Source organism: Patella vulgata, chromosome 1 (genome assembly GCF_932274485.2).
Source record: "Patella vulgata chromosome 1, xgPatVulg1.2, whole genome shotgun sequence".
Taxonomy (NCBI): Eukaryota; Metazoa; Mollusca; class Gastropoda; family Patellidae; genus Patella; species Patella vulgata.
The window spans coordinates 22,931,783-22,958,326 of NC_065879.2; the positions used below are offsets into that span (position 1 = coordinate 22,931,783).

The following is a 26,544-nucleotide window of genomic DNA, read 5'->3' on the forward strand; positions in this document are numbered from 1 at the left end:
AACCACTGCACTATCCAGTTTCAACAAGTTCACACGGTCAAAAGTTCACTGACATCAAGCCACATGTAAACAAAAGTGACCCAGGTTTAGATTAACACTACAGACACAGACTATCAGCACTGAAAATTTCAACAGTCCTCCTATTTATTCTATAAAACAGTATTGATCAGTTAAATCTAATCCATATAAATAATGAATGAAGTACCCAAGAATAATATTATAAACAATAACATCAAGCCACAAAGATGGTTGCCTTCTCCGAAAACATATGCTGCTTAACCTCAACTCAACTGAGTAGTTCAGTTAGAACGACCTATTGATTTATAAGAGTTAACTAGCTGCCAGCGGTCAAACAGTACATTTTTTTTTCTTAGCCAATGATATTCTGATGAGTAATTTTAGGATGAGATTTACCTACATGTATTTGAATATTGATGTACATGTACTAAAATAACTTATTGCCCTATAAGTACATGGGTATATGTTTTTTTTATTCATCTACATCTTGTAAGGTTTTTTTATGCAAAAAAGTTCTCTCTTTCTATACAGGATGTATTCTTGCTATTAGTATGCCATTTTTATGGATAATTTTCCCATGATTTGATTAGAGTATGACAAATATTTTGGGTGGATCGATTTCCAAGTAGAAACTGAAAACTTTCCTCTATGTATTGTAGAAATCTATTATTTACTACCGGTATTACATTACTATGAAATCTAGATTACCAGTACATGTACTACAATTTATTTCCTAGAATCTTATTGCTTTCAAGTTTCAAATGTATTATGCACTGAATGGCAATGGTTATTCAAATATTATTTTGCTGAATTTGTTCAAATTATGACACAGATCAATTAAAGTGAGAAATCCCTGAACGAATTTAATAAATTGTCTATCCTGGACATTTTCAATAACGGTAGTTAGAGAAATATTATATCAATAATTATTTGCAACCAGACAGCAATAACAGGAATACTATATTAGACATTTCTTCAAAGAAAATTACATCATTAATCATTTGTATATGAGGTTTCTTATCTAATTACATAGAATGCACACAGAATAAATTTATCCATCACATCAGACAAAACAAAAACATTTTATCTATTTGTTCAAAATATTATGAATTTCTTTATCTAATCTGGATAAACTTGATTATAGAGGTTATAGATAACGATGTAAAATTTGATGACCTAAGTTTAGTATTATCAAACTTAAAAAATACACCGATTAGTAAAGCAGGCCTGGAATAAATAAAAAAAATAACAAAGCAAATTTCCATTCCGACTAGTATACTAAATTAGTGGAATGAATGAATGAAATGTTGTTTTATGGCACCATCAGCGCCAACCAGGCTATATATTGCACCAAACTAACCTAAACTGGGTCAGTACTAAAGACAGCATTTTAAAATTCACGCAACCTCAATCAAATCAGATGAATATCAAACCTAACAGCATCAAACATCCTGATAGAGAGCACTATGATGTCAGTATTCATTACACAAGTGAACAAACCTTGTTCTTCTAGTTCCTGCCATTATTTAACCCTTCATTATTCCTGATGGTACATGTATATTCCACAAAATGATAGTAGTAAACCCTAAATCACATGTTATACTGTACATAAAATACACACACATGAAAAAATATTAATTAAACTAATAATAGATGTCAAACATGATTAATTTGTTCATTATATCACTATGGTGAAATCTACAATTGATATGAATATTTCATTCTATATGTAGTAGTAATGGGATACTGTACACACAATAAATATTAAAGTATGTTAATAAACCGGGCAAATATTAAAATATCATTTATCAATAACGCAGGTATACCGATAGTATTAGTAACAAAGAGATCATATATACTGAATATTTTTTTTTAAAGAGAAACAACTAACCTGCAATGTTCATAACCAAATCCTACAGTTAATTGATTGTATAATGAGATGACACTACAAGCCATGTTTATAAGAGAGAATTTGAATAGCTGTTGACTAGTGGCCCTACTAACAGTAAATAACACACCACTATATCATTCTCTAGCTTTAATACCACCAAGCTATATTTAGAACACAACCTGGGACTCCATTCTCAAGGGCAAGGTCGATTAAATAAAGAAAGTATAGCAAGCCTTTGAGGCTACAGGGCGTCAAATTCAAACGAAGCCTCCGCAAAAACTGGGTGGAGTTTGTGATGCAAGCATGTCAGCGTTTGTTTATAATCTGACATGACTCATCTATTCACTGCTGTTTGCAGGAAATACTTTATGGTGTGACTTGTAAGTAAATCGTACTATACAAAAAATATTCAATGTATTTAATATAGAATGAAATAGTATTGAATAATTATATTTATTATAAAATAAAACAACTGTAAATATATTTATTATAAAATAAAAAATAATTCAATATAATTCAGTTATTAATATTATATTCATTATAAATTGTTTTTAATAACTATAATCATTTAAATAAATACATTTTAATTAGTCCATAGTAAATTAGTGCTTCAAACTTTGAATCATTATAAGTTGATAAAGGTATTCTTAATCTTTCTAGAATATCTGATACCACTTCTTGGCTGAACAGTTCACATTTCTTATCAAATTTTTGATGTACTTTTCCATTTTAAATTTTGTTAATATGTCAGGCCTTTGTTCACACAAAAAAAAAACCAATTCCTAGTAGGCATTCTGTCTCCCCATTTTGTCTAGAACCATATTATAATAAGTGAAAATGACATACCATTCAATTGAGAAAATTTATATAATACAAAATTTCAAGATCAAATGAACAGAACTGGATCTTTTATTATTTTAATAATAATAATATCTTTTTATTTAGAGCATGCTTTCATTTTCCAGAATCCCTATTGTATATTTATATTATTCTTATTCCAATAAATTAATATAAAAAATTATATACCCAATGGGAATCCTCAAAATATTCAACAATACCATCAGTAATAAATAGAATAGAAAAGAGGTTTTTTGTGTTCACATTCATTAAAATTTAACAATGAGTTCAATATGACCTGTCAGTTTCTAACCAGCCTCTAGTTCTTGTTTTGAATCAATAACATTTCTCTACAGGGAACTAGGAACAAGGAAATCACGTTTGTGCTAAATGTTTTCACCAAAAATTCAAATTTTTCCTTACAAATTGAATTAATCTATTATTTTATAAATCTGAAAGAAATGCATCGTAATGTCTTCTTTCTATCTTTATAAAGCTAACCATCTTACATAATATCATTTTTATATCATCTTTATAATTCAAACAAAGATAAGTTGCCAGGCAACAAAACATGCCGACAGCATCTAAGCCAGTCCACAAGGCAAAATCTTTAAACAGTATAATATTATTGCTGAATTTCAATAAGCTTCTTCGTTTCACTAATTTGAATCCTAATAAAAATCTAAAAGATAGGTTGCCAGGCAACGAAACATACACCCACAACAGCTAAATCGTCTGGGCAGTCAACAAGAGTTGTCGCATATTTTTACTTTTGTCAGTAATGAAACATTTACAATACACTAAAATCTGAATAACAACTCATTAAATAATTATCAGAAAATTATTAGAATTTGTTTGACCCATGGGTCATGCTAACGTTTACTATACAAAACATCATGGATTTAGATCTTCAAGTTATTAAAAATCACTGAAAATCTATATATATGTTCTTGTTCGTTGCAAGACCTTACACCCTGTGTATCGAAAAGCATATATATAGGTGTAAACATGGTGTATAAATATAAAATCAATCAGATGATAATTATGGTCTCTAAAAAGCATCCACAAGATTTTTCAAAGTGATCAGTAGCTTGAATAGAAATATAGTAATTGTTATCCATATAACTTTGTGTTTATTTTTTAATGTGCTCAATTACTAAATGCCATTCAAACAGTATGATCAGTAATTATCGGAAATTGTTAAAATAGACTTCTTCGACTCATGACCTTAAACACTGTTTATAAATTTGAAGTCAATCGGGTATTAACTTTAGCCCCTAGAGCGTCCACAACGCCAGACTGCCGGACGGGGGCGGCGACAATATACGACCACATGAAAATGTAAGGAATAATTATGTTTGAAGGACACATGTACAGCAGAAAGTAGGACATGAAACTTTGAACTTTGATGTAATTCATATTATACAATTATTTGAATTATACATTCGTACAGGTCAAGTAGGCCTGATAATCCTGATTTATAGGTACCTTAATAACTCTTTAAATACCTTAATCTATTTCCTATACTGTTCTATATGGCTGGATGCCAGTTCTATTATTCATATGCCGGTTAATCTATGGAGAACTCAGGTTATAAAAACAAATTTCTACACTTATTAATATCTTTCTTATCTACATAATAATATATTTCTTCAACTGTCACTAATGAAAGTTTGGCTTATGTTTTATTCATTTCAGGATGTAGGTGTAATTAAATTTTAATGTCTAGATTTATACTAGGTCAAGTTTTATTGTCTTTTATACCTTGTGACCGACATGTGTAATAATAATTGTACATAGATTAATTATTAAGTACAGAACCATAGTTCTACATGTAGGTCAGCAAACCGGAATCGGAATAAGAATCTTTATATAATTATATGGACAGTTGTTTCTAAAAAATTAGTAAAAACTTTCCATCAAGAGTATTTCTGTTTAACTAGAACTCATTTATATAGTGCCAGAAATGGCAGTAATTCAATTAGGCCCAAATGGTTTACACAGAAAATTGGCTCTGGCACTGAATGGTAATACTGTATTCTACTTTTTTTATATCAGATTTCTAGATCGTGGTTTTTTGGTCAACTCTTCATTGAATTCAACCTGTCAAGGCTTTTTTTTTACATGTACGCAACCTGGTTGACTAGGCAATATTTTACTTCTCTGGAGTAGTGTACCACCCACACAGGCTAGATACAGTATTGACAGTGACATTAGTTATCATTCAATGTCAACAAACAATTACAAGAAAGAAGTAGAAAGTAAGGCAAACATCAGATGGCCATATCACATTAAGATGGATCAATGTTAATAATATTTGTACTGGCATGCTTTTTGAAAAGACTAAGTCTTCTATTAACGGTGTATAGTCTGGAAATCAAAAAATTCTGGTATACTGGGCCTTTAAATACACTGCATATTGGCATTATGCCCAAATTATGATCTCACAGTAAAAATGTTTCTCTTTGTTACAAATATCAACTTTATTAAAACCATAACAAGAAGACCATGATGACGTAGTGAAAACAATGATTGAATCAATTACCTTTTAAGGTAAATAACAATATGACATCATTAGCTATTGTTGTTATTGTTAAAAGTAGACATGATGTAGACATAAGTTATTATAAACAATATCAGGGTAACAAAGTCTGAATCATGTACTGAATAGGTACCAATCCCAGGAACATGACGCTAACAGCATACGTCATGATGTCCATAGGAAATTACACCTGCTACCCATTAAGTACCAAACATCTTGGCATTTCAAGTCATTTATGAGAAGAAAAGTATTTAGTTAAATATACAGATATTGTTTTTTTAACACCTATACTCCTGTTCTGTTCATCATAATAGGTTTTGTCTGCAGATTTGTATAACCATTGTTTTCACATGTTTTGTTACTATACAAACTATAAATACTTATTTGGGCTGTCCCTCCCCTCGACCATCCCTTGCATCAGCACTAGACTGTAGCGAGTTGGTAAGTACCATGTACAGTATCTAAGAGACTTTTAAAGATGCATTATGTAAGATTTAGATAAAGAGCTGACCATCTATAGTTCAAAAATAGATCATTAAAAATTAATATTTTGAAAATTTCATTCTAATTACTTTATTCTGAGCGAATTTATAAGTGTTTGAAGTTTTGGCATGATGTAGTGCAGATTTTAACTACAGTACTTGACAATCGAGATTAAGTCTTGATTATCCATTTTATTGTTCAATTTTTAAATCTTGCTTATTTTCAAATCCATTTAAATCTTGGCGATCCAATGTTCTAGAGAGTTGATATAGGCTTGTCATGTAAATAAATGTCTAAATAATAGTTTATACATTTAAAGCCCCAATAAAGATCAGCAATGGGCAGATTTAGCATAATGCATCTTGGCAAAGTGTTTCTATCTTGTGCATTTATTACTTTTTTTTCTTTTTTTTTTAAAAATATATTCATCCATATATTATATATACAAGTATATTTTGTTGAGCTGAGTTAAAAGGATTTATTGACCAATACAAAATACCCCAAGATTGTATTTTTGGCATACAGTCATGCAGATGCTAATATTCAAGGAGTAATAAAGAGATTTAACCATCATTCTAAATCTGTCTCTTACCAGACAAAAATATTCATCTTTTTGTACTGAAATTGGGATTTCCCTTTTCTAGCTACCATTTAATTTTTTCTGTATTAACTCTTTTGAATTCGCAACAAAAACTGATCTGGAATTTAATTTCACATCAAGCACCATTAAGAAACAACCAATCTATAATCTTACTTTTTGTTTTAAAATCAATTGAGTGAAATATCTTTATTGATTAAAATTCCAATAGAGTCACCATCAAAATTGATTTCAATTGATTATCTAAATAAAATCTTTAAATATAAGAAGAATATCTGCAAAATAACCTCACGGCTCACATTCTACCGTCAATACTTCTTGTTCACAATATAACAAAATTTCTAACCACTACAGAAACTGCAAGTTACAAGTAAGTTCTGTAATAATTAACTTATTTATTAGTAATTTATAATTGTCCTACTACACAAAAGCAGTACACAAATTAGATAGAAAATGATATCTTTCAGCCAAAATAATAAAATAATAAAAAACCCACATTATTTTTGGAGAGTTTGATCATTTTTATTACATTTTTCTTTCAACTATCAACTGTTCTATTGGTGTTCAATATCTTTCCTCAACATGTCAACTAACCTTGATTTGCACAAATGTTTATAACAGTCAATTATGTCTCTAAATATAGATTCTATATATAAAAATAACCAGATTGGTCTATTTTTGGATGACAATCAGCATTAATAAGATATTGATGACATCTCATATGACAAAGAGAGAAAATCTGTCAAACAAATCATATTGATCTTACATTCCAAAAATACACCCTAATCAATCAAATTCCACAAAATTCTGATTTCTATTAAATAATAATTCATAAACTTACTTTATAGAAGTCAAACATCAAATACTGAAACTTAATGTACTGTCTGACAAGAGTGCTTGTACAACAACAATTTGTTGGCTGTGAACTCCTCAAATAAGAAGTTGTACCTGGCTTGTCATCTACACATATTTATAGCTAACTGAAGCAATAGTTTAAGATCTGGCTATCAAAAACAGACGACAACATCAGGAAAAGTTCATCAGCCCATTGTTAGCAGTGTGAACACCTCCAATGAACACCTGGCTTGTCAGCTACACATATTTTTTGCTAACTGAAGCAATAGTTTAAGATATGGCTTTCAAAAACAGAAGACAACTTCAAGAAAAGGTCATCAGCCCATTGTTAGCAGTGTGAACACCTCCAATGAGTAGTACATTTAACAACAGATACAGATATCAGAACTGAACACCCATTCATAATCATGTTAATGTCATGGATTTTTTTTAATGATGACATTTCACAGTTATTTTCAAAGTCTTTTGTTAGTACTTGTAGTAAGAAGCTGGTGGTTTAAAATCTTGACTGACAGTACTCATATCGCAAACAAGTTTTAGTTCATAATTTACTGTACTTCTATACTGAAACAACCCTGGTGACTCTACTGGTCTGGTAAGTAGAGTTTAATTGGATTATTGTTTTGTGGGACTGAATTTGTTCAATAGGTTACAACTGATGACTGTGTGTTTCTGATTTTTCGTACAATCAGGGGCCATAATCGAGGAAGTTGCTGTCTGATATATGCGCGAATATCAAAAGGACCGAGATCTTTGGGTTATAAACATACATTTCAAGTTTCATCTAAATTGGATCAAAATTGGGTCCTCTAGAGTGTCCACAAGAGCTAAAATTGTGATTTTTCGTAAGTCAGGGACCATAATCCATGAAGTTTCGATCCAATACATGCCAATATTGAAAGACCCAAGAGCTTTTGGAGATAAACCTATATTTCAAGTTTCGTCAAAAAGTGATAAGAATTGTGACCTGTAGAGTGTTCACAAACAAATTGTGGACAGACTGACTGATGGATGGACATGGGCGACCACAATATATGTCCACATGAAAATGTGGACGTACAAAAATGAAACTAAAAGTAGTAAACAACTTGACTTCAATTTAATCTTTTAATACAAAAATTGGCACTAGATGATTCAATTCAATAATTTAAATCAAAGTGGATTAGCCCATATAGTAAGGGTACTTGTAAATTAGTCACATGTGTTCCATGGGCACCTGTAGGGTATACTGTTACAACTTACAGAGCACCTTATAGTATACCACTTCACAAATTTAAGAAATTTGCATTGCTAACAATTTAAAGCCATGAACAGTGACAGGAGATCAAGCATGAGCAGGGTATGCCTGATATCAACGCTCACTTATTTGTATGAAGTGCAAGTAAAAAATCATATCCTTTTTCTTAAAATTTGATATCTCGAATTCTAATCATAATATGGCTTATTATTATAAAAAGAAAGCTAACAATGTCTTATTTACGTTTAAAAGAGCAAGACTGATGTAGATTCTGCAAACATTTTTTTTACCTGTTACACTAGTTACAGGTGGTAATTTATCATTCGTCTTAATTATAACTACTTGTTATCTAAGCTTATTATTTATCTTAAGAAGAGTGCTCTAATGTAATAAGGTTGCCAACTTTTTTTCTAATCAGACTTTTGCATCTACATCACTCTAGCGTCTAGCTTCTTCAAATTTCCACTTAGTAATGCCAGTTCTTGAATCTAAACAATTCCTTTTCTTTTAATGCCAAGTCTAAGGTTCTGGGAATGTTCCTGATTTTATCCAAGAGTTCATGATTAATTTCTTGGTAACACCCATTGTGTGTTGTCTTTTCAATCATATGGCAATAAAATTGATTGATGTTGCCATTGACACACTTACTTTTAACTGACAGTTTTAATAATTACCTCAACTGTCTATAATTATATCTACATTAGATTTTTATCTTCAACAAACTTGGAATTTTTCATCCAGAAATGGTAAACATAACCAAGGCCATACTGGGAAAAATTTTGCAATCGCAGCCATCTTGGCAGTATAAGACATTTCCTTTGAATAGAAAAAATTTAGTGTCCAATTATATTTTAATTTCCATTTCTGTTAAGCAATCGTAAGATTTTTGGTCTGTTAATTTCTATTTAAATCCATTTGATCAAGAAATATTTCTTAGTGAAATGAAGTTATGAAGCAATTCTAGAATACAGAGTTCTCAAAAATGCATAAATCATGGTCTCGAGATGGCGTCATTCCTGTCAATTTCTATATTAAATTCTAACTATTTAAATATTTCTGTTTATTAATCGTCAGACAGGCGTCTAGTTTAGAAATATAAAATCAATGTCCAGAAGAGTACATACGCAAAGTTATTGAAATGGAAAATGGAGCAATAACAATTTAATAAATCATGCTACCATATTGCGAGAGGAATTAGAGAGTAGGAAAATCAATCAGATGTGTGAAAAAAAGAGACCGATTTGCTGCCAAATGTTGACTCAGGAGAAAAGAGTTTGAGAGGTGTAAACAATATATTTGTGATTAATGGATTGATTAGCGTATTAGATAAACTAATTATCCATTTCATTAAAATACACTGTACATCAAAACATTGACATAGGTCTTATTCACTCATGATTCACCAATAAACAGATTTACTTTGAAAAGATAACACAGTTACTGGACCTAAAGACGTCATAGCTTAATTTTTTCCCAGACATAATATGTCAAGAAAAGGTTGTCAACCAATGTTTGAAATGTTTAGATATCGAACATGAAGGAGAAATATCTTCTAAAAAGCTTGAACAACATGGTTATCTTTACAACTACCTATTTCAATTAACTACTAAAACATCTGAAGAAAGTACACTATTACTTGTAAACTGATAAAATCACATGGTAAAGCCCATTTTACATTAAGAAACAAGAAAAGAACTGTAAAATAAATTCTGAAATATTTTGATAAAAATCTTATTAATATAATAATGTTTAACTGTGTGCCGATTGCCTTCAGCTCTAATGCAAAAACAAATTGCAATCAAAATGTTTCAATTTTTTTGTCGTGAAAAAAATGATCATGAGACTAAATATATATACGCGATTGGAAAATATATTCAAATATAATATAGTTATTGCCAAAAACATGATATCTAGCTATGAATGGAGACACTGTATTCAAATTCAAATTTAAAATACTGTCACTTAGATAGACAAAGGGTTCGTCAATGACAAACTTCCAGCTGTAAAACTTACGGTTGACATTTATGGTTTTCTTTTTGTTTTTATTTATCATGTGCTTTCCAACCATTTTCAGTCTATAATTAATTTTTCTAGCTCTTAAGGGATTAGTTTTCGGGTTACATTAGATGGCCTAATCCATTAGAAGGAACATACAATCAGGTGTGAATGTAGCATGCCCAATACGCTTTGGTTACGGTTTACCCTGTTTAAAATTCAATTTGGGGATGCCAATTTTATGCAAAGTGCTTTCCCCTAACATGATTCCCTGCATTGCACTAATTGGTAGGCTACCGGGTCACTAGTTGTTTATATGGGTATAAATGCACAGTAGACCTTAGTACACCTAGGTTTTTTGTTTCATCTGAACGACTAGCCAACACTTTACTTATATTAGCATTGCAGCCACTACACCGGACAGTATTTGGAATCATGATCAAATTCTTCTGGACAAATTGAAAGGTAGTAAGTATGTTGATTCTGTTAATTCTAACGATATAGGCAGAAAGAGACCTATTTAAGTTGGACTGATAATCAAATACATGTAATTTAACATCATTAGTAAAAACCCAGTATATGTTTACATGTATGTGTAACCTTTGCTCACTTGGGTCAAAAGTTCAAGATTACTGCAATAGCTTTATGACATTTACTTACATGTCATATCAGGACACCAAGATCAGTAGATAGATTCAAGGACACACAACCATGTGTTGTACCTATAATAATCTATAACAGTCTAACCAATCACTGTTTTTTCACATGCAGATACATTAGATGTACGCAAAACCAGAAGTTATCTGTTCCAAATAGGACACTGCCCATGATTAACCTCTAACCTTGACATTCAGAAGCACCACTATTAAAACAAGAAGCTAGTATTGTAAGCAGGGCTGATAAACTTAGAGTCATTTACCGGTAGACAACTAAACAACTAACAAACCTATAAATAACACAGCAAATTAATTAATTATCACATTAATTAAATTGGATCAATTATTTAATCAATATACAAATATTTTTGGATTCAGGCATCTGCATCTATGAAACTTATTGTCTTATTTTTCAATGAATTTTTGACAATAGTAAGGTAAAACTTAAAAGTCTTGTCCTCACTGCTATTGTCATTTTGTGACAATCATATTCATATGAGTACATCCATTCAGATGCCACAGTTAAAGACAACTTTCATTATGCTAATAGCAGAACCCAAACATTTATAAAATAAAACAAATCAACTGATTTTCTGAAAAGATCCTATTTTATACCTTGGTGACAACCATACTGACAGATCTGGTAGTACTGACTTCATCACTAATGCATTACTTAATTAAGGATAGCATTTGAATAAGGGCATCTTGAATTTTGCTATATTAATCCTAGTCAATGTGATCATCTATATTTTGTTAGAATGTAGAAACAGTACTATCTCCTTTAAAAATACAAGCAAAAGGTATCCTCTGACTGAACTTGACACAAAAACAAAATTCTAGAATACAATAATTAATTCATTATTCTAATTTTACTGACCCAACAATAGCCTTTTCAGGTTTGATTTATGCAATGTATTCTAATTTGAATAGTAAATAAATAGGACTGGATATTAATGTTCTAATTTTTGTCAGATGGAATAAATTAAAAGTACAACCTGTGCGATTAATGTCTTTATTAGTTTCAAGGTGAACTAAAAATACCATATGTTAACAGTAAATTTCCACTCATAAATTTCCTCTTATATGTATATGTGTAAGGGTTTGGGTTTTTTTTTAGTATCCCCATATTATGTTTATATCTTGTCATAGAAATACTACAATAATCAAGGTCTGTGTTACACAAAACTGGAAATATTAGTTAATTACAGGAAAAACAAGCCCCATCCTTCACATATATCTCAAAAGTAAAGATATGTACATGTACTTCATTAGAATTTATTAATTAATATTGATTGTATGTGGTTTTAAACTCTATATTCAACCTTTATTCTGGTATGTTGGGGCTAAAAGAGATTCCCAAAATTGACTAAATGTTTACAATTTTATTAAAACACATGCAAACACAACAATCAATTTCAAGATAGGTTGCCCGGCAACAAAATATACGCCAACAGCAGTTAAATCGTATGAGCAGTCGACAAGGGTTGTCGCATATTTATTCTTTTGTGGGGAAATTCGGGACATTTCATACAGATCAGATTAAAATTTTCGTCACTTGAGGGTTCACAAGGCTCCACAAATGAAACATGGGCCTTAACTCTGAAAGCAATTTACAGAAATTTGACAGGCTTTTTTGTTTTACTAATTTAAATAATGCATATTTCATACAGATCGGATGATAACTTTTGTCGTTAGAACATTCACATGGTTAAATAAAGTGAAACAAGGGCCATAACTCCAGAAGAGATTAACGGAAATTATTAAAATTAAATAGGATTCTTTACTGATTAATGTAAACAAATACAAAACAATCAGATGATAAATGTAGTCTGTAGAGTGTTCACAAGAAATTGTGGATGACTTACGGACGGATGGGGGCGATGGTAATATACTACTAGTACTACATTTCTCTAGTATATGGGCATATAAAAATCAGCAGTGTTGAGAGGGATAATTAAATGCAACCCGGCACACAGTTGCACGTGGAGCAAACAAATAATATTTTATATTTAATGATCTATCAACACAAGGCCTTTTAAATTGGCGTGATAAATTTTTTTGTCTGCTAAAAGTTACACATAAGTATGTCAAGTTTTGGGTGAGGTATCACAATCAAGTGCCTAATTTACATTGACACGATAATAAATTTTGTTTTGCAACAACTGCAAGATAAAAAAAATATTTAAATTTCAATTACTACAGATTATAGCCAATGCGGATCTTTAATCAACTTATTTTCACACATTGTCGTTACATGTATGTGTATGTTTGTCCAATCATTAATATATAACACTTTGATCAATTCCAAAATCTTCTTTCAGATTTATATTGGCAATAAGATTATGTCAATCTGAATAATTTTCTAATCAGTTTTTAATCATATTAATTGTTAAACATGCAAATTGATTTAGAAATTCTAGAAGTCTAACCTCTATTACATCAAACATTCTCAAATACCGGTAATATTTTTGGATAAGGTCATTAAATTGCATGTAATCATATACTATTTTGGTACCGTAGCCAATCTGCTGTAAATGGCAATATAATGTTTTAAACAATGTAAAGATTGGACAAGATTTTAAACCAAATATATTTTAATTCATTCCGATGTACTGACAAAAATCTCAATCAAACCTGTTTCAAATAATTTCTGTTATTGTTTCTCTTTGAAAGTTCTTGTACTACGATTATATTATTTCAAGTCATGAATTAAACATCAAGCCAACAGATATGTTTACTTCTGGAACATAAGAGGGTAAATTTTATCTACTGACTTTCACACTGTGTTACCATGTAATCAAAGATTTACAGAATCAATTTGAAACATATTTATCATTGAGAAACTTCTCATTTATTTAGCTTTAATTATTCTCTGTTGTTTACATTTTGAAATCCCAATGATTGAGATCTGTAATGGAAGTAAGAATGTAAGATTTTCAATTTTAAAACTATCAGAGATCAAATAAAGACATTGTAACCAAGCACCAAATGAACGAAAACTACCTGCTTTGTAAAATTTATTAAGATAGATTAATATGTGGTAACTTCCACTGCCATTACAATGGACCATCTGGTTGTTCCCTTAAAGGGGAAGACCAACGATTTTCAATAAGGTTTCCATAAATAATAAATATATATTTAGAAATAATCCCTCCTATAACATATGCAAAAAAAAATTTGTAAGCGAGAAATTAATTTTTATTAATACCAGAAGTGACGTAGTTGGTTCGACACGCTCACTGGTCACTATAGTAAACATACAAATTTGGAGTAAGTTTAGCGCCGTATTTTGTGATCGTTTCGCCGTTTGGCAGAAAATCTGATGAAAGGTAATCTTTATTAGGATATTAAGAACAAGAACTTACGGTGTTTTGAAGGTATAATATACAACGCGTTTGTGTAAATTAAGTTTCTAAACTGGACACTGTGACACAATTTAAGCCACATGGCTAATTGTTGGCGACCTATTCGACTAGCGACCTATTCGACCGATCCAGCTGGCAACCTGTTCGTTGGCAACCTATTCAGAATAAATTCAACAGTCGCCCAAACTCATCTATTTTTATCAACCAATAAAATCCAACGTAACGTCTATCAAATGAAAGTAGAATATATTATCATTTATCCATTCCTTTAGCTCAGAATAGAGATGTAATTTCGCATTATCTTACAAAATTCTGGACATCCAACTAAATATATTCCGAAAGCTGATTAAATAAGCTTTCGAAATATTATTAGTAAAAGTTGGCACAATCATATTAAAGGGGTGCGCTCTCATTCTGAATAGGTTGCCAACGAACAGGTTGCCAGCTGGATCGGTCGAATAGGTCGCTAGCCGAATAGGTCGCCAATTTGTGTTCAGTTAATATCTGTCACATGCCAGCTATCACGTGATGTAAACAATTATGTGCCAGCTATCACGTGCCAGCTATCACGGGATGTAAACAATTAGCCATGTGGCTTAAATTGTGTCACCGTGTCCAGTTTAGAAACTTAATTTACACAAATGCGTTGTATATTATACCTTCAAAACACCGTAAGTTCTTGTTCTTAATATCCTAATAAAGATTACCTTTCATCAGATTTTCTGCCAAACGGCGAAACGATCACAAAACACAGCGCTAAACTTACTCCAAATTTGTATGTTTACTATAGTGACCAGTGAGCGTGTCGAACCAAGTACGTCACTTCCGGTATTAATAAAAATTAATTTCTCGCTTACAAATTATTTTTTGCATATGTTATAGGAGGGATTATTTCTAAATATATATTTATTATTTATGGAAACCTTATTGAAAATCGTTGGTCTTCCCCTTTAAGGTTTATGAGAGAGAGGGAGGATTTAAGGTCCAAGAGAGAGAAATGGGGTTTAACGTCCACTCGACACAAACTAGGTCATTTCAGGAAGATATGGTTCAATTTTATCTCGATAATTTGCTTGTGTGTAGGGGTCCCGGAGAAACTCCTTGTCACGTACAACTGGGGAATTGAAAACCATGCCAGTTGACTGAATGAGAGACCTTATGATACAGCACGCACATGCTAACCACTCAGCCATCCAACCCCCCATGGTCCCATAGACAAAAACAAATTCAGTTTTTGAGGCTAAAATATATTACATGGTAAACGTGTTTCAATAATTTGTGGAAGGGATCTTAATAGTGGGAGGGAACTATAGAACCCAGATAAAACCCACAGGCTCCATGATCGTACTTCAATAGTTACACATGCGTGTAGGGGTCTTTAGCAGTGGGAGGAACCCAGACTATCTAGAAAAAAACCCATGAGGTTCGGCAGGTGACCTTACTCCTAGTCACATACAAGTATGGTGCTTCGAAACCATGCAAGATCACTAGTGACCATTTGATCACCCGATAGTCAAATTGAGAGTCACCTTTAAGGTAGTAAATACGACAACATATAAAACCGCGGTTGATATAAAATGACTTGAGAATTTGTACCCACTGGGAAATGAAATGAAATGGGGTTTAACTTCCTACTGTTCTGCTCGGAACTGATACTTACTGAGATTAGTATCTAAATAAAGTATTGGAATTACTTCGGGTAAATTGTAGCATTTTAAACAAGGTTTGGGTAGAAATTCAATGTGACAAAATTATTCCGTAATCCACATCAGAGATTGGTGCATTGCTTCTTGTGAGATAACACAGATACAATATTTCAACGCCAAGCTGTTATTACTATTGTGACAGTATGATATAAAGTGACAAACTCCAGCATTACAAATGAACTAATCCATTTCATCAGTTAACCAAATTCTAACTCTGTCATGTCAGAATGAATGCAAACGTTCATTCCAACCTTTTGGTTGATTTGGGTAAAATCATGTGAATGCAGCTTAAGACTTGAAGATCTGATCACAACACTAATTAACTCTGAAAATTTCAGAGCTTTGAGTCATGATTATCCAACGAGGAAGGACAGACGGCTTCAGAATGTTCAACATCAACTTAGTGAAATCAAATTATGTCAATTTTTCAGCCATGATGTGGTTAATGGATGTTTATGATGGTATTGGTAATGTTGTAGGTCATGCCAATAAAAACATGTCTGGTAAAAAGGTCAGTGAAACATCAATGCCATTATAGACAACTTAAAGACTTTAATGAACATTACCTGTACAGCTGATCACACACACTCTAGATATAATAACCTCTTTACTATTGGTTAAATAAAACAAACGTTAGTCCAAAGTCTCTGAATCATTCCTGGTATTTTGGAGGTTATTGGGTTGGCTGAAAGCCAGTGGAGAGTCGAACAGATAAGGCCCTATTTTTTGTCATTCTTTGAAACCCAAAAAGTTTTGGATGATATTTATAATGTTTTGGAAATAACGTACATTATAAACTGTTCAAAAGCTATATTGCAGTATTTTTCAGACTTAACTTCCAACATGCAAGCCATACTAATGTCTCTGAAACATATTTATAATGGGGAATAATTAACCTATTAAATGGGGCAAATGTTTTTGTGCATGTAAAAGAATTCTTTGCAGTTGGAATTGGATGGATAGTAAGCACAAATGCTCTTCTTCATGAGACAGGTTGGTCCATAAAAGTAGGATAATAATCCCCATTTCATATATAGTACGGTTTCGAATCCCCGGTTGTATGTGGCAAGGAGTAGGGTCGCCTGTCCAACCTCGTGGGTTTTCTCCGGGTCCTCCGGTTTCCTCCCACTGCTAAAGACCCCTACGCGCAAGCGAATTATGTAAATAAAATTAAATCATATATTAGTCCCGAAATGACCTAGTTTTCTGTTGAGTGGACGTTAAACCCCATTTCTCTCTCTCTCTTATATAGTTCACATAGTACCTACACTGACTACATATCGACATGATTTCCTTTTTATCTTCACATTTGTTGGGCAGTTTCTATTAAATAAACGAAGACAGGTAGTTATTGAGGAATATTATTGACATGAACTTAACTCAATATCATTCAGAATACGAAATAATCTTTGTTGAAGTCTGTCATTAATAAAGGGAATGGGTGAAAGTTTATTGATCTGAATCTGGCGACTTCTAGTGACCCTATTCTGTCTAATGTCTAAGGGGTAAAATTTTGAAACAGAAAGTCTGTGGGATATGTGGGAGTACATGTAGATTATTAAACAGTTTTAAGAAAGTTTCTGTCTTTCTATTCTTGTTATCATGCACTAATATCCGATTGACAAAACATAACAAACCCCATAAAACCCTGAAGCGAAATGTTTGTGTAAAATAGAATATTTCTTAACGTAGTAATGGGTTAAATTAACAAAACTGAAACTCCTACTTTAAGTTTACTTCTGTTTTCGGAGACTTTAGTATTCTGGGAATTTTCATATTATCAGTACAGGTAACTAGATTAATTAAAATGATATAATTATTTATTGCATGCCTTATAGCAAGAGTTTGCCATAAATAACCTTTCACATCAATGGCAATGTTAACATTCAGTTTTTTTTGTTAAAAATAGATAGATATTTGCCTTGAATGTATCTCAGAATCAATTTCCCTTACTGCTATTGATACCCTAAGGGCCTAAATGTATAACTGTGTTTTGATAATTGATAATTTTTGATTATTTATCAATAATGTTGATTTCATATCTAATCAACCTGTCATCATTAATGTCATACATGTAGATAAAAGTTTTTAAATTATCAGTTGTTTTAGATTTTTTTTTTTTAATAAAGCCCAAATATTTTAGAATAATGTTTACAATTAACAGTATTTTAAATTTAGTTATTTTGAATACTGTTCAGCATTTCATACCACTATCTTTATATTTGTCTTAATAAAAGCCAGTCCATTCTTCATAAGTTTGTGTAGGTTTTTATTTGTGTTTCATAACATAATTGATAACAACAGTCTTTATATTAAAAAAGGTGACATATATTTGACATTTGAAATAAACTTATGTCAACACCATGGCGCCTGGTGCATTTAAAGGAACACTGGCTGATGCATTTTTTGGAAGCAACAACTACAATGTCAGTTTTTGGAAACAACAACTACAAGCATTACTTTCTCATTCACCACTATTGAATCAAAGGGCAATTATGGTTAATTTTTTCACATTGGTCAACTAAGTTTTCTAGACCAGCGAAAAAACAATCACCCATAATTGCATAATAATAAACATTAAATAAATAAGACAATTAGAGAGCATCAGTCACTGTTCAGGTCATACAATTAATCTAACACTATCAGTCAATATACAGAAGTAGGGTCAATCAATTGTATTTGTCAATATATCTATAATAATATTCTACATCCATTTGAATAAAGTTAACATTAAATAGACCGGTAATAAATTTCTACACACAACCCTGATTTTGGAAGCCAGATAAAGATAATCTAGTGTTAATTGTTAACTGTCATCACCAGTCACTAACAATTACTGCAAGAAACCATTTACTATGGAACTACAATATTTGATACCATTTCCCCCACTTTGCAGGAATTTCAACTTCGTGACCTTATGAAAGAAAGTCTGATTTTGATAATGGTGTGTGACCATGTGTTATATAATGATGGCAACAGTAGTAAGAGAGAGCATTGACAGCAATCAGATAATGATGCTGACAACAACAGCAGTACAGATCTTTTTGAAACTTCCAACTTTAGTAACTTTTCCAGAGGAAAGAGACTGTTTTAGGACTAGAAAATACAAGCAATTATACACTGACCAAGTCTTTGTGGTCTAGTAACCAATAAATCAATACTTATCATAGCTTATCAGGATATTGAAGAGAGGAACGGAAAATAATGACATTGGTATCAGTCATAGATCAATGTAACAGACATATCTAGAGTTCATATATCTCTTTTATATTTAATGAGGAACAGAATAAATAGGACAGAATGTTTCTAATGTTAATTAATGATTTAAAGCCCCAACATACCAGAATAAAAGTTAAATATTACAAAAATTCTCTTCTAAACATAGCGTAAACTATGATATTATGAGAATTTACAGCCTTAGCTTTATCCGAAAACTTTACTCCTTAGATTAGTCGATCACAAAAATAGCATCTCTTTACATTTATTGAGAAATAAACATGGGATATCCTTTGTAATGTTATTAAATTATTAAAGGCTGAGCTGATTAATGCCATTTTAAAGTCTGCTTTGTGATCAGACTGATAATCTGTTAACATAAACGTTAGCGGATACAATTCAAATATATTTCACACATTAAAAGAGTCGCATTAAAATGGCAGTATGTATTCAATCCAACCTTCAAACTAATTAAAATGACAATGACTTAATTTAGGATTAAACCTTCTATCTGCCATATAAATACAATTTCATGACTAATATAAATATCTATCATATCTATAAAGAACACGAAAAATGATTGTTTTATAATTTAATAAAGAAAGAACTGGAGTAAAAACTAAGATTATATCCTACATAGCATTTATTCCTCTGTGCTATCAAATAACATGCACCAGTTTAAATAAGACAATCAACCAGGACATGTAATACTCGTGTCATAAACATAAACATATTAGTACTGCCACAAAATAAACCCCAACAACAATACATTTTTTAAAAAGAAAAGTAAATATATCATACATATTTGGTGTTATTTCAATTCCCCTGTAAAAATTATCAACCATGATCAACATGTATAATTTTAAAAGATAGATTGCCAGGCAACGAAACATACGCCCACAGCAACTAAATCGTCTGGGCAGTCAACAAGGGTTGTCGCATATTTTTACTTTTTTCGGTAATGAAACATTTATAATACACTAAAATCTGATTAAGAGCAACAACTCACGAAGTAATTATCAGAAAACTATTAGAATTTGTTTGGTTTTTATAAAGTTCTGCCCCATGCTAACGTTTTGTATGCAAAGCTTTTAATATCATGGATTTAACTGTTTAAGTCATAAAAATTCATTGAAAATCAATATACTTGTTCGTCTCAAGATCTTAAACTCTGTGTATCAATCTGAAGTCAATCGGATTATAACTTTAGCCTTTAGAGCATCACAAGATTTTGCAAAGTGATCAAGGGCCATAACTTTGGTAGTAATTATCGGAAATCGTTGAAAATCAATAAGAATCTTCGTCTCATGACCTCAAACACTGTGTATAAATTTAAACTCAATCGGATATTAACTTTAGCCTCTAGAGCATCCACAAGATTCTTTGAAGTGATCAAGCGCCATAATTCTGGCAGTAATTATCGGAAATCGCTGAAAATCATTAGGCTTCTTCGTCTCATGACCTTAAACACTGTGTATAAATTGAAAGTCAATCGGATATTAACTTTGGCCTCTAGAGCATCCACAAGATTTTTCAAAGTGATCAAGGGCCATAACTCTGGAAGCAAATATTGGAAATCGCTGAAAATCAATAGGCTTCTTCGTCTAATGACCTTAAACACTGTGTATAAATTTAAAGTCAATCGAATATTAAAACGATTCTTAAAACGGTGTTTGTGTTTTATTTGAGTACAACAAATTATGACAACAGGTAGATATTGATAATTAAAACACGTTGTTTTATTTGACTTGTGTCTCACGAATTACGACACCATTTACGACATCCAAACCTTTAACACTGGAGTGCCGTAAATTGGTCTGGTGACCTTATTTCTTTAAACTAATTTGGGATGATAGGGTCTACTACAGCACACAAAAATAAATTATGTTGTGGTAGACATGGTTTGCTTCGGCTTTGCGTTTGCCGTGGTAAATTTCGAGCGCTGAGTGTGTACAGAGAAGGATGAAGCCTGGGCTTAAATACGACTGGGAGGCTTTCTTCGATTTTTTCTTTGTGCTGGGCGGCAAAAAATATGCCCTTCGTGGCTACATCCCTGATACATTTAATAATTATGAAATTGTGATCCTGTAACTTTCGACTACCAGTCCCCTTTCAATGATACATTCCCAGAATATTATTTTGACCTTTCAATATGGTGTTTATCAAAAACCAAACAGACTTCTGTCTAATTATAATTTTTTGTTGACTGCTCAATTTGTAGAAATTCCAAATAGTTATTGATTTGTATAATTTTAGTCTTTATTATTTGAAAAACAAAATGTAAACATTTATGTGGGCTACTTTGTACTTAAATAATAATATTATTATTTTTGTACTTCAATAAAATCACTTTACAGGCATTAGCATACTGGTAAGATATATATGTAACCATGGCACTTGTTAACTGATCTAGATATACCCCCGTAGAAAAACAATAATAATTCTTATGGAGCGACATTGTTTATTTACATGTTTTGGCCTGAATTTTATAATAATGGGGATGGCAACACATGTAGTTGATTCTTATGGTGCATCAGAGTAGCAGAATGATGTCAAAAAGAAAACAAATGATTATTGAATTACTCATTTAGAAAAACTCTTACCTTTTTGTGAATGTGCGAAGGTAAGTAGCTGCTGAAGTCAAAAGATAGTCGGAGAAATTGCTCCCATTTTGAGAAATGTTTGTTGTTGAAAAATTTGCAGAATCATCCATTTTCGCCACTTGCACAAAAGGCAGTCATTGAAATAAATTTGGCAGTTAACACTAGTGTATTTATCGTATTTTGTGTCTGCAGAAGCTTGTAGGTCACAGCCTGCGTGATCACTCAAGTACGACAGGCAAAAGATGCACATCAATTTTTATGAAAAATTTTCCTCCTCTACTTACAAAATTTCACACACTATAGAATAGTACAAAGCTATCTTTAAATATCGTTTTACATGAAACCTCAGTAAGTTAAATGAAGGTCACCAGACACAAATTATCAACAAAGAAGATTTTCACAGATGGAAGAACTGTCAGGTATATAGAAGACAGTGGTTTAAATCTAAGGATGAATTAGCTTATCTCTGACACACTTCTGGCATGACAATTACATTTTCTTTCACACAGAAATAAACCCACAGCTAGCAACCAATAGAATGGCTCCTTTACTGAATAACCTCATTAAATATTCCCAGAATAGGTCAGTGCCTGCTTAGTTATTCTTCAACAACAAGCTTACAGCTGGCTTCTCATGCCAGCATCCCTTCACTCACTCTGGGGACATTATACACAGGGTCATGTGAGGTGAGATTACATGAAAACAAAATTAGGATATTGCCTGCCAACAAACACTAATTCTAACAGCTATCTATTCACACACTTATCAATATGAAATTGGTTTTTATAGAATAGACAATGCTGGTGCAGTCTCGTGTAGTGTAATGTAACAGAAATACTGTGTACTTATAGGGCACCATTATTATTGTTGACATATATAGCTAACAACTTGTGGAAGAAGAATGCCTTGTAATTTGTATTCTATCCTATGTCTGGGTGTAATTCAAACACAAAATGTTAACTCATTTAATACAATTCTTTTAATCATGGAATTTTTACCAAGATCTAATTTTTAGAAAGGAATTTAAATGTCATCAATTACGCTATCTAACTACTGATCCTAATATTATTTGTTTCTTTTCTATTTGAACTTTAGTAAAGTCTATGCGTCTGGCATTACTGATACATAACCGGTTTCAAAATAATTCTACAAAAGACTACTAGCATTGTTATTAACAACCAAAAACTGGTAGACCATGGAAAGACACTGTGTGCTTGTCTGTTCAAAGGATTTTACAAGAATGGAAATTTCATGCTCTTTGGCCAATAAGTATACTGAAAAAATTACATTAAAGATATGTTCCCTCCAGTTTAATTAAGTCACCTTTTCATATGTTTCCACCTTTTGAATTTTATTTAGTTTTTGATCATTTAATTAGTATGAGTATTGTCTTTCAGCAAATGACAGTGACATCAAAGACATCCTGATCTAATGTGCGAAGTACTATCTGCACTCAGACTTTTAATTGTTTTCCTACATATAACATGTACTGTTATTCTGATATATACTAGATCAACCCAAGATAACACAATTCATCACTTCCTGTGTTTTATAGGCTGATAATGGTCACATTTATAATTCTTCTCTTATGTAAGAAATCTGGCATTGACCCAGACTCAAGTTGTGTTGCCAAAACAATAAAGTCTTAATTTACTTTTCAAGGCTGAAGCAGAGTTAAAGTGTACTTAACTAAACAAGCCAACAGTGCGGCTGATGTCCCCCACCGAAAAATCCCAAAATAAATAGATGACACATTAATTTATCGCACATTTACTTTTTTTCAAAAGTATCTAGCAATCAAACTGATTATCAACTATAAACTAAGTTTCACCACTCTCTATCAGATAGAATCAAATTTATCTTGTCCTAAAGCATCAACCAATGAAATTGATTAGCTCTGCTTAGCTTTAGGTCGAAATGTTAATCATTGAACTCAGTCAAGACATTCACCTAATAAACATCTACATCAAGTTTAAACATTCTACCTCAATTAAACTTAATTAGAACTTAAGTTATCGTGTCCCAAAGCATCAACCAATCAAATTGCTTATTTCTGCTTACCCTATGCAGAAAATGCTCATCTTTGAACACCATCAAGGCATTAACCTAATAAACACCTACACCAAGTTTGAACATTCTACCTCAATTTGAAGGAAGAGTTATTGTGTTCCAAAGTCTTGGCCAATCAAATTGCCTATCGCTCGGCTAACCCTGAGCAGAAAATGCTCATAATCGAACTTAGTCAAGGTATTGATGTAATGAAACCATACACCAAGTTTCATCACTCTCACTTAATTAGAACTAAAGTTATTGTTTCCCAAAGTATCAAACAATCATGTTGCTTATCTCTGCTTATCCTAAGCATAAAATGCTCATCTTCGAACTCCATCAAGGAATTGACCTAATAAACACCAACAGCAAGTTTAACGGACAGACATACAGACGGACGAACCCATTTCCAAACAGTATTCATCAAATGAAAAAAATAACTGCAGTTAATTTATCATAAGAGTATTCAGTTCTCTGTCTTTGTTAGTGGAAACTAATTGTTTAAAACTGTGATTTTTATCAGTTTACATAAACTCATTGCACATTTTTAAAGTTCTCACACATTATGAATGTGGTCAAAAGGGCAATAACAATACTACAATTAAATATTATCCATGTTGTATATCATAACAACAATAGAAGAACAATAAATAGAAAATGGTTCCAAATAATCACCTGACATGATATTATTATTACTAATGTTATACCAGACTATGTACAATCGTCTTTTCAGGGCATATTTTTATTTTCAACTTAAGTAAGAAATTAATGTCACATTATACTTTGTCAAGGCTCATTTAGCAGTGCCAGTAAAATCCATTTACACTATTGAAAGGGAACAGTACTCAGTCCAACCTTCAATCTATGTAAAATGAGATATGACCTTGTTCCGTTTTATTATGCGAATGACACTCCATTAGCATTTAACGGGTATTCTTTGCCAGTAACGACATCATAATGATCACACTTAGTTTAGACAACCAATGAAATGTCTTTCCAAAGATTTCACAGTTTTCTGTATCAAATTTTGTGATTACTGGGTGGTAGGCTGACTCCAGGAGTCAACAAATCACATTACTGAATTGAATTATCGAAGTGCCCTATAAAGAAATGTCTTTAGATCCAGATGAAGCGGATTAAAGAACCGAAAAATAAAACAAACAAAATTCTGCTATAATTTTAATCACCTGGTCAGGGATCTTAATCCATTTTGAAACGAACCGACCAGAATTGGGTCAAATGAGGTCCCGGTAAGAAATAGGTTAATTATAAGCTTCTACTCCCTTCAATATAACCATACTTCAATAAAAAAATTCTTGGTAGTTTGTTATGGAAAATGTCGTAGGTACACCTTTCGAAATATTTTCCATATTTAATTCACATACCGGCTTGAAGTTCACGTCAATAATATTCCTAAATCAATGTCTTCATTTATTCGATGAATAAAATATTTGTGTAGGTCTATAGTTCATTAGTCAATCGAAATTAGGATATCTCTACTATTGCCAGTATCAGAAAATGTCGTAGCCAAAACAAGCTGATAGGTACAACACCATGACATTTCTTCATAACATAATTTGTACCCAGATAGTGTCAAAAGGTCAAACTATAAGCTTACTCAGTCTGGGGCAAAAATGTCCAATGAAAAACATGTTCTTCTTGTTCAGATGGGTTTAGCTTCCCTTATAAGTTATAATAATTCTGGCAGGGTAAGTGTTATTTCAGAATGTGCATTCATTTACTTTAATAAGCTTAATCAACTGTTCCACACATAACTGTACCTGTGCCGTGAACATTTTGGGCAAAAACAGTGCAAATGGGTACAAATTTCTGTTATTGCTGCCAAAAAAGGACCAGGAATGGCATGTCTGATTGAAGTTAGTGTAAATGGAATTTTAAAAGCCCAGCTAGGACACAGAGGATCTCTTTGCCAAGACCCCTAAGTTGCGAATCATGACCACAATAATCTATATCACTAATATCAGTTGTCAGTAACCTACTTTCATTTTGATTATTTATAACATGGGTAATTCACTAGCTCAAGATGACAATTAACTTGTCATCCATCATATGCATGATATATATCATCCTTGTTGTTGAAACCCTGGTTTTGAATAAAAAAAAACACAATATAAACTCATGCAATTTTGCATATGCTAAAAAGATAAAAGATGTCGGATACATGACAGTGATAAATGACAGTGATATTACATAAAAGGGTAGACACTTAGACAGATAAATTTATGACAACACTAGCTAAAATTTAATATCTTTTATACTTCTAAAATATTCGCTTTAGTTTAAAGGGATAATTCCCCATAATCCTATCCCTTAAATATAAATTATAACTATATATTACTGATTGACTTACATATATGTAAATACAAAACATTGATAATTGGGCTAATTTATTACAAAAATGTTCTCAAAAAAAGCAATTCACTACCAAAAACTAAACATATAACGAAGATGTATATGTAAACCTTTGAGCTA

General features: G+C 31.8%; 1 protein-coding gene across 5 annotated transcripts in view; it reads right to left on the reverse strand.

Annotated features, from left to right (window-relative positions):
- Positions 1–26,544, reverse strand: part of LOC126826459 (TSC22 domain family protein 1) — a 67,888-nt gene that overhangs the window by 11,043 nt on the left and 30,301 nt on the right. Inside the window, exon 1 of one of the 5 annotated variants that reach the window (XM_056099548.1) lies at positions 1,910–2,069. The exons of the other annotated variants lie outside the window; for them this stretch is intronic. Coding sequence (XP_055955523.1) covers positions 1,910–1,974 — 65 coding nt within the window. The 5' untranslated portion in view covers positions 1,975–2,069. Of the gene's footprint in view, positions 1–1,909; positions 2,070–26,544 lie in introns of those variants that run through there. 5 annotated transcript variants of the gene reach the window in all.